Source organism: Mus caroli, chromosome 5 (assembly GCF_900094665.2).
Source record: "Mus caroli chromosome 5, CAROLI_EIJ_v1.1, whole genome shotgun sequence".
Lineage (NCBI taxonomy): Eukaryota > Metazoa > Chordata > Mammalia > Rodentia > Muridae > Mus > Mus caroli.
Window position 1 is genome coordinate 85,458,663 of NC_034574.1, and position 10,383 is coordinate 85,469,045.

At 45.4% G+C, this 10,383-nt stretch overlaps 2 protein-coding genes across 3 annotated transcripts in view; one reads left to right on the top strand and one right to left on the bottom strand.

Annotated features, from left to right (window-relative positions):
• Positions 1 to 10,383, top strand: part of Art3 (ADP-ribosyltransferase 3) — an 84,642-nt gene that overhangs the window by 9,182 nt on the left and 65,077 nt on the right. The window lies entirely within an intron of this gene.
• On the bottom strand, positions 5,987 to 8,312 carry Cxcl10 (C-X-C motif chemokine ligand 10). The gene is made up of 4 exons (XM_021161764.2): positions 8,121 to 8,312; positions 7,443 to 7,569; positions 7,159 to 7,248; positions 5,987 to 6,755 (listed from the first exon to the last, which is right to left on the bottom strand). The coding sequence occupies exons 1-4, from the start codon at positions 8,179 to 8,181 to the stop codon at positions 6,737 to 6,739; spliced, it is 297 nt and encodes a 98-aa protein (XP_021017423.1). The 5' UTR covers positions 8,182 to 8,312; the 3' UTR covers positions 5,987 to 6,736.

Here is a 10,383-nt window from a genome sequence, read left to right on the forward strand (position 1 = left end):
AAAAAAAAAAAAAAAAAAAAAGAAGGAATTCAGGTAAGAGGGCTTCTCCAGCTGGAGTGAAAGGTGCCCTTTGTGAAGGTTTGGCTTTTGTTGTGGGCTTTGCACGTGCTAGGTAGCTGTAAAGAGTTTGGCAAAGGCCTATATCTCTTGCTCTTCTGCTGTTTGTTGTAATGTCTTAGGGTTCTATGGTGAAGGGCGTAAGCCATTCTTTTTATTGTCTACCAGAGTGTGATCGTTCTTGCTTGAAGGCATCTCAGAATCAGCAGTATACCAGAGTTTATTTGTTTATTTATTTGTGTGTGTCTTAACCTGCCTGTACATCTGTGAACCGCTGTGTGCCGTATCTGTGGAGGTTACTGACGAGGTCACTGGATCCCAGAAAACTGGAGTTACTGATGATTGTCACCCTGTAGGTGGTGAACCAAACCTGTTATCTGGAAGAGCAGTCAGCTCTTAACCATCTCTCTAGACACTGTTTTCCCTTTTTAGTATAGCATATGCCTTCAAAATGAGAGAGAAAGGGGGTGGGGTAACAGGAGATTGGAGGTACAGACTAGAGCACAAACTACTGTGACCTTACCACAGCAGACAGCACCGTATGGGTCCAGAAGCGCTGGGCGTGGCCCCAGTGGCTTGAATTCTCTCTTCAGAATTACGTGTTCTCTTTTTCTTTTTCTTTCTCTCAGTATTTTTTTTAAATATTTTTTATTAGATATTTTCTTCATTTACAATTCAAATGCTATCCGGAAAGTCCCTTATACCCTCCCCCCACCGTGTTCCCCAACCCACCCACTTCTGCTTCCTGGCCCTGGCATTCCCCTGTATTGGGGCATATAAAGTTCCCAATGATGGCCGACTAGACCATCTTCTGATACATATGCAGCTAGAGACAAGAGCTCCAGGGTACTGGTTAGTTCATATTGTTGTTCCACCTATAGGGTTGCAGATCCCTTTAGTTCCTTGGGTGCTTTCTCTAGCTTCTCCATTGGGGGCCCTGTGATCCATTCCATAGCTGACTGTGAGCATCCACTTCTGTATTTGCCAGGCACTGGCATAGCCTCAATACAAGACAGCTATATCAGGGTCCTTTCAGCTAAATCTTGCTGGCACATGCAATTGTGTCTGCATTTGGTGGTTGATTACGGTATGGATCCCCGGATGGGGCAGTCTCTGCATTGTTGTTCCTTCCTTCTACCTCAGCTCCAAACTTTGTCTCTGTAACTCCTTCCATGGGTATTTTGTTCCCCATTCTAAGGAGGGATGAAGTATCCACACTTTGGTCTTTGTTCTTCTTGAGTTTCATGTGTTTTGCAAATTGTATCTTGGTTACCCTAAGTTTCTGGGATAAGATCCACTTATCAGTGAGTGCATCAGTCTGGCAGTTCCTCAGAAAACTAGACATAGTACTACCAGAGGATCCCGCATACCTCTCCTGGGCATATATCCAGAAGATGCTCCAACCGGTAATAAGAACACATGCTCCACTATGTTCATAGCAGCCCTATTTATAATAGCCAGAAGCTGGAAAGAACCCAGATGCCCCTCAACAGAGGAATGGATACAGAAAATGTGGTACATTTACACAATGGAGTACTACTCAGCCATTAAAATCAATGAATTTATGAAATTCTTAGGCAAATGGATGGACCTGGAGGGTATCATCCTGAGTGAGGTAGCCCAATCACTAAAGAACTCACAGAATTATGTGTTCTATGTAAGTCAGACCTTAAAAAATTGTTTTGTTATCCAAATAAAATGCTACATTTTCTCTGCCTAAAACTTTCTAAGAATCTTAAAGTAGTGGTACTTGCATGTAATCTCTAGCCACTTGAGAAGCTGAGGCAGGAGAATTGACAAGTTTAAATACTTCTTGGGCTACATAGTGAGTTTGAGGTCATCTTAAGCAAGTTTCTTTCCAAAACAAAATGCAAAGGGCCAAGAATGTAGCTTGGTGGGAGAGTGCTTGCCTGGCATACACAAGGGTCAGTGTTTGATCCCTAGAGTAACCACAAAAGAAACACAAAACTACAGGAAATGGAGCCACCTGCATGTGTTCTTCTGTGACATGTCCCTTCTATGTCTCTTCTGGTGCTGAAGGCAGAGCAGAGCATCATGAGTGGTAGGCTAGTGTCCTGTCACTGAGCGAAGCCCTCACCCTTGACTGTCTGACTGACTGTCTGTCTTAGTTAGGGTTTTGCTGCTGTAAACAGACACCATGACCAAGGGAACTCTTAAGGGACAACATTTAATTGGGACTGGCTTGCAGGTTCAGAGGTTCAGTCCATGATCATCAAGGCAGGAACATGGCAGCATCTGGGCAGGCATGGTGCAGGAGGAGCTGAGAGTTCTACATCTTCATCTGAAGGCTGCTAGCAAAATACTGGCTTCCAGGCAGCTAGGATGAGGGTCTTAAAGCCCACACCCACAGTGACACACCCACTCCAACAAGGCCACACCTACTCCAACAGGGCCACATCTTCTAATAGTGTCATTCCCGGGGCTGAGCATATAGAAACCATCACAGTGTCTGTCTGTCTGTCTGTCTGTCTATCTATCTATCTATCTATCTATCTATCTATCTATCTATCTATCTCTGGAGATAGCACCTAACCATCTATATCTGGAGGTAGCATCTTACTAAGTTGGTCAGGCTGGTCTTGAACTTTCAGTCCTCTCTCCCCAGCCTCCCAAATAGCTGTGATCACAGGTGTGTGCAGCCACCATGCCCACCAAGATTTGTGCAGGACTGTTTCTGATATTTACTCAATGGGCTTTCTTTTCACTGATATATTTCACTGAGTAAACATACCTCAGCTATCACCTCATGGACACTGGATTGTTTTCAGGTTTGTGCTATTGTTAGTTAATGCTAGTTTAAACAGTCTTTTAAAAATCTTCATTAATACGTTTTAATTGTCCATAATGGGTTTCATTGCCAAGTTCTCATATATAACATAATGTGCTTTGATCATATTCATAGTCACCCTCTATCCTTTCTTACTCTTTCTATTCTTTTAAAATTCAGATTAAAATGTCCTTTATTGATAGATCTTATTTTTTTAAAAGGTTTATTTATTTTATGTATGTGAGTTCACTGTCACTCTCTTCAGACACACCAGAAGAGGGCATCGGATCCCATTGCAGATGGTTGTGAGCCACCATGTGGTTGCTGGGAATTGAACTCAGGACCTCTGGAAGAGCAGTCAGTGCTCTCTTCAATCCCTACTCTTCTTATTCTTACAGACTCCTTTTCTTCCCAACTAGTGCCTGTCTGTGTGTATGTGTGTGTGTGTGTGTGTCTCTGTGTGTGTGTGTGTCTGTGTGTGTGTGTGTGCCTGTGTGTGTGTGTGTGTGTGTCTGTGTGTGTGTGCCTGTGTGCCTGTGGGTGGGTGTGTGGGTGTGTATGTGCCTCTGTGTGTGTGTGGGGGTGTGTGTCTCTGTGTGTGTGTGTGTGTTTTAATGACCCAGTGTGTTGCATTAGAGTCGTTTAGAGGACCTAGGCACCTGACCAGTGACTGCACCACTATGTCTTGCATGGCTTGGTCCTGGAAACCAGACTAGAGTAATAAGGAAATGAAATCATGACAGACATGCATATAGGAAAGCTGGGATCAGGTGGGCTGTGGTCTCTTACTGTGTATCCCTGAAACTCAACATATATTATTATGTATGTATGGGGACAGTCTCAGGTCATTCAGGAGCGGGGAGCTGAGCTTCCTAGTTCTTGCACACACTGGTCAATCAGTTATAAACACATGAATTGGACCACAGGAGGGCTTTGCAAGTTCTCATGGGTCTGAGGCATGGCTGTGCCCGTGTTCATGGTACACATAGACTCAAGGCTCCATCCAGTCCACACAGTATACCACTGAAGAAATTCCCCCTCACCAGTAACAGTATAAATCCCCCAGGTGGAAACTGCAGTGTCTGAGCTCTTGTGCAGGTTTCATGCCGGTTGTTGTAGCTGCTGTGCAATGGAGCCGTCCCTCTCGAAAGTCAGTGTTCCACACCAGTCCTTGCTTCCCTGACACTTTCAGCCCTTTCTTCTACAGTGCTTCCTGCGAGCTGGCGCACACATGTGATCGCCTGCCGTCCCTACTCTGGCTGAGTACTTGACTCTCACTCAGAGATGAGCCTTTGTCGTTTCTGCTTCCAACTGCAGAGAGCAGCTTTTCTCAGTAAACCTGACAGCAGCAGCAATCTACAGGTAGAAAGAGTTACCGAGAGGCCATTTGGTAAATTAGCAAAAAATGGACATAGATAGTCCCCCTAGGCCCTTCAATATCCCCAGCCATGGGTCTCCGACTGGGTTCTCAGGAGCAGACAATGATTCGCTCCTGCAGAGTGGGCCTTAGATCCCGCCAGAGAGCTTCTGGTTATTCTCAAGTAGACCTGCAGCTATTGCATGGATGGGCACACCTTGCCTGTTCTTGATAGTGTTGCTCAGGTGAGACATTTGCTGATGGCTCTTCTTCCCCCAGCAGCCTCAGCATGATCTAGCACTGTGAGGAGTTAGCCAGCGGGAGGAAGCTTCCAGCCCGATTCCAGTGTCTGGTGTCCTCAGTGGGAGACTCTTCCCGCTGGCTCCGATGATCAGCCAGCGCTGCTGTAATGTCGTTGTGTGGGTCCTTTGCAAGAGATGAATTACTCTGTGGAGACAGAATCACTAGATCATGAGCAGGTGTTCAGTTTCCTAAGTTAGTGTCAGACTGTTTCCTATACAAGTCGTGGCTACCCATTCCCACTGACTATGGAGGGCCCTTCCTCACGGCTCTATTTTCTTGCTGTCAGGGTTACCAACTTAATGAAATGAAGTCTTTAGGGATCTGGGTGCACATTTCCTTCATGGGAAACGAACTCAAGCATCTTCTCCCACCAGGGATCAGGGGCTGTGCTTTTTGTTTTTTGTTTTTTTTCTTCTGTGAAATTCTTACTATTTTCAACTGCTGGTCTGATTTTATCTGTGAGAATGCTTTAGATTTTTTTACTGTGTGTGTGTGTGTGTGTGCAGTAAGTTGAGGTAGGGAATGTGCACACATCCCACGGGATGTGTGTGGAACTCAGAGGATAGCTTGCAGGTATGAGGACATTTCTGTCCTTGGGTCCTGGGGACTGAACTCAGGGTTAGGGTCTTCAGACTTTGTCAGGTGCCTGCACCTGCTGAGCCCCATGGGAATTCTTCGTACAGTCCTGAAGCTAAGAATCGACACAGTTGTGTTGCAGGATCTCCTTGTTCACATGTTGGACAGAGGAGGCGAGGAAGAAGTGGTAATGGGGGTTTCTTGTCTGGGGAACTGAGTCGATGGTGGTACAGTCAAGTCTATAAAATAGAGGAGAAGACACAGGGAATAGGAGGGAAATGAATTGATTGCTTCCTGTGCAGTTTTCTATGCAGCATCATGGTGGAGATGCCTTAGAGAAACTTGGATGTGGGAGTCTGTTCTGATTTTCTTTCTGTTGCTGTGACCAATGCTCTGACCCAAAGCAACATAAGGACTTATGTAAGCTCATATTTCCTGGTAGCAGTCTATCGCCAAGGGCAGGAAACTGGGGCAGGAGGCTGGAGCAGAAACCATGGAGGAAGGCTGCGTTCTGGCCGGCACTCTGGTTTGCTTCCCCCGACTCATGCTCAACTAGTTTTCTTATGTAACCCAGGACCACCTGGTCAGGGTGGCACTGCCCTGAGTGGGCTGAGGAGCAGTCAAGGCGATCACCCACACGTGGCCACAGGCCAGTCTGCTCACACACACAAGCCCACCTTCTTCCCAGGGACTCTCAGCTGTGTGGAGTTGACAGTGAAAACTCATCAGGACAGGGTCCACTGAGACTCAGGCCTTTTCCTTTTTTGCCTTACCAGTCACAGGAAGCCTTGAAGCAAGGAGCAGTGTGGTACTTCTCCTGACTTATTTGTCTCCTACCCACCCCAACTTCTTGTTCAGGCCATTGAGTCTCTAAATCTCTGAAAGAATTCCCAGTCACATGACCATTTCATGTCAGTTATTATTACTTTATTACATTTTGGGTCTCTTACTACTTTCAATACAGTACATTGTCTTTTGAATGTTACATAATACAAAAGGTATTGGACGGTTTTCAAAATATACTTTAACTACTCATTGATACGTACTTAATGACACAAGTTCTTCCATATACAATGCAAAGCATACAAAAAATACATCTAGGAATTCTACTTTGTACAGTCGTTCATTAAATAGTATTTACACATACATTCCCAGGTTCCTCTGAGTGTCCTGAGTTATGAGGTTCCTTTGGGAAGATGGTGGTTAAGTTCGTTCTTACAAACTTAAATTTGTAGTCTTACGTGGACTACATCTGAAATAAAAGAGCTCAGGTAAACACAGAACTGACTAGCCTGAAGCTAGGGATGACAAGGAGGGTGTGGGGAGCAGGCTGGGGCATGGTACATGGTGAAGGGCGTCGTATCTCCACATAGCTTACAGTACAGAGCTAGGACAGCCATCCCAGCCATTTGAGCGAGGACTCAGACCAGTCCTTAAAGAATTCTTGCTTCGGCAGTTACTTTTGTCTCAGGACCATGGCTTGACCATCATCCTGCAGGAGGAGTAGCAGCTGCTGTGACCACGGCTGGTCACCTTCCAGAAGATCAAGGACAATTAGGACTAGCCGTACACTGGGTAAAGGGGAGTGATGGAGAGACAGGCTCTCTGCTGTCCATCCATCACAGCACTGGGGTGTGTGCATGGCTTCTCTCCAGTTAAGGAGCCCTTTTAGACCTGTAGGAAGAGGAAACTGTATTGAGTGGAATATACTCTACTTTCACTTTGGGAACCCAAAGACCCTGGGGCAAAAGGCCTGGTGCATTTTCCTCTGCTACACAATCTCCATGGGTCACGGGTGGGTGGGGGTTGAGAGAACAGAATGGGTTTGTTTGTTTTTGTTTTTGTAAGTGAGGAAGTGGGGGGCATTTGGCAGCTTTACCCGTGACAGGTATAATAACTGCTTCACTTCTAGACACTAGGAATGTATGACCTAAGAAGGCACCTCAGTGTCTGTGTAAATGGAGGGACAAAGGCACATGCCAGTGCCATGAGTTTAGGGCAGATGCCCCACAGCAAAGCCCAGGGCAGGCGCTGCTTCCCAGACCACCATTTCCTGAAAAAGCAACATCAAACCTACCTTTTTTGGCTAAACGCTTTCATTAAATTCTTGATGGTCTTAGATTCCGGATTCAGACATCTCTGCTCATCATTCTTTTTCATTGTGGCACTATAGAAATAAGAGTGAGATACTCAGATTAATGTCAGGCCAACAGAGCTGATGGCCCTGCAGGTCCACGTCAGAGTTCAGGCACTGTGCCTTAGTTAGAGTCACAGACCCGTCCCCATCTTTCCTGGTTCCCCTCACTTATTTACTGTGTGGTTACGTGAGGGACGTTTATTGGCAGGTGGGCTTGTACTCACATGATCTCAACACGTGGGCAGGATTGGCTCGCAGGAATGATTTCAAGCTTCCCTATGGCCCTCATTCTCACTGGCCGGTCATCGACATCGATGCAGTTGCAGCGGACCGTCCTTGCAAGAGGGATCCCTGCAGGGAGAGAGCGGGAGAGCCAGGATGGTCAGCACACGGTTTCATTTTAGGCACTTAAAACGGATGAGGTAGTGTTTAGCAGACCCTGTCTCATCTTGTCAGGTAATCTGTAGAGAGACACATCCCATCGTATCATAGGGCTGATTGTTTGAATATCTTGGTCATGGTAAAAAGAGATCTGCAACTTGTCAGTTATGAAATTCTGCATTTATGCACTGCTCACAGTATTGGTTAGGCTCAGGCAAGGAGGCCTCCGTGCCTTACCCCATCCCACTCTTTCCCCCTTTCTCCTGACTCTCTCTTCCCTCCTTCTTCCTCCTCCCTCCTCCTTTCCTCCCTTTCTTCCCTTCTTCATTCCTTTTCTCTTATTCTATTTTTCTCTGACTTCAACCAGCCTATGATAAACTCTGCAAGCTGAAGGGATTTCTTTCTGCTTCCCTCTTCTTTATAGGTACACACATTAAAGCTTAAATACATGCTGTGTTTAGAATTGAGCTTAATCGTCTGACTTCTGACTTCGTTAATTAAATGGCCGTGGTGTCCCTTACCTTGAGTCCCACTCAGACCCAGCAGGATGAGGCAGAAAATGACGGCAGCACTTGGGTTCATGGTGCTGATGGGGAGGCTTCTGGAAGGTTGGCTCGGGATGTCTCTCAGCAGTGGATGAAGCGCTTCTCCCAGTGCTGTGCCGGCTGCTGAGGAGTATTTATCTGCAAAGAGTTTCCCTCCCTGAGTCCTGATTGGGTGACTTTGGAGATGACTCAGCAAGGCTCCGCAACCGGAGGGAAGTTCCCTGTAAACCGAGGGCATTGCTTGTGTTTATTGTGACCCATGAACTTGGAATTTCCCTCTCCCCTCCTGTGCTCCTTTTAATTTTTAACGAGTGAGGTAGGTTTCACTTTCCAAAGCGTGAGCTGTATGAGAAATCAGATGCAGTGCCTTGCAGAATAAGTCTGGAAATGGCTTTAATCCTCATCTTCCTTCTCTCAGAAATAAAACACAGCGCTGATATCTAAGTCAGGTCCTAACCATGGTTTTTACATTTGTTGTGTGTACATTGTTTATTTTTGCTTTATTACTTCATATACTTTATTATAAAATACTTGGAATAATTTTAAAAAAAATCACCAAATTTAGCCAGATCCAAAGTCTATACAACTTAGTGAACAATTAGAGCAAGCATTCAGAACAGAGGCTGTGAAGTGTCACACTAATGTTTACACCGAGTGCCGGTAATGGTCATGAGTTACAAGAGGAACTGCAAAGCTAATCCTTACCCTGGTGCTGATTCTGTCCCGGATGCTTTGATTGTCTTCTTTATGAGTGAGTGGTAACAGGGTCAAGGATGAAAGTGAATGTGGACGTCACTCTGCAGAGCACCCAAGGCAGCAGAAACCTGGGACTTGGAAGAGTAGGTGAGGTTACATAGATCTCGCATAGAGGTGACAGTGATGAAGGGGATGGAGGTGACTCATCCTGGGAATGGGACAGGAGCCTGGAGTGTACCGGTTCAAAACTTGACAACAGAGGCCAAGAGTGAAACCTGTACCCACCAACGGGAACTGGGAAACAGGAGCTCTGCCACCAGAACAGGGAGGGAGTTGCTGCTTGGGGAAGATAGAAATTTCTAGAGAGCAAAATCCACATTGATGTAGTCCAAGGACTAGAACAGAGCTAAGCTTTCAAGGGAGCAAATCACGGGACAGCCGTGGAATCTGGAAGGACAGACAGAAGGGAATGGGGGCAGAGACAAGCCAAGAGACTTTTCGTTTTGCAACCTCTTGCTGGGGGAAGGCTACTGTGAGAGGACGCCATGAGCATAGCAGTCTCTCCCAACCTGCTTCTGCCGAATAGACGCTGTGCTGTAGGAACCTCAGAATTTTAGAGTGGGAAGAGGTGCTGAGCACTAAACAATTAAGAAAGATACATGGTGACAGTTAAGTTTTATTTTGTTATTGTACAAGTTCTCAGTCAAGATGTGAAGGAAAAACAGATTTGAGGATGCTAAGGGAAAACAGTTAGCAAGTGGATATATAGTCCCTTACTGAAGAGAAAAGAGTTTAGTAAATATAGCGTAGTGTTAAGTGTCTGTTAGTCAAGAGTTTTCCCTCATTCAACCCTTTAGGAATCCAGAAACTCCATCTCTGTAGCCCACACTCTCAAACACTCGGGTATGCAGTCTCTCCAAAGAGCAGATCCTTGTTCAGGCTCCAGACTTCCCTGTCTGTCCGCGTGGCTGAAGTCATCTTTGATGTTTCTTTGGTGTTTCTGGAACTAAACACCTAGGAGGTGTTTAAATTGGACTTGTTTTACACAGAATTTTATGCTAAAATGAAAGTTACTGTAGTATACATACATTGTACCCAGTAAATAGTCACTTGTACTTGAAAGCAGCCCTATGACTAGAACAGACCATTTTGCACTGAATTATAGCAGATTATGGCAAGTATGGTATGCATATCATGGAATTTTTGTGGCTAGGAGAAAAAAATGACCATTTCTTCCTACGTATTCAAATCTGTAAAAAAAAAAAAATCAAAAACAAAATCAACCAACTATAAAGTTAATGTCAAATGACTGAAATAAAAGAATCTATTTTAAGAGTCTATTCTAAGAGTCCGCTCCTTATGGTCAGAAGTGCTTTGAAGACACTTGAGGAAAAGTAAGCCTTAAGAGTAATTCCAGCACTTGGGAGGCAGAGGCAGGGAGATCTCTGAATTCCCAGACAGCTTGGTCTATGTAGTGAGTTCCATGATAGCTAGGGCTGCATAGAGAAGCCCTGTCTCTCTCAATCTCTTTCTCTCTCTCTCT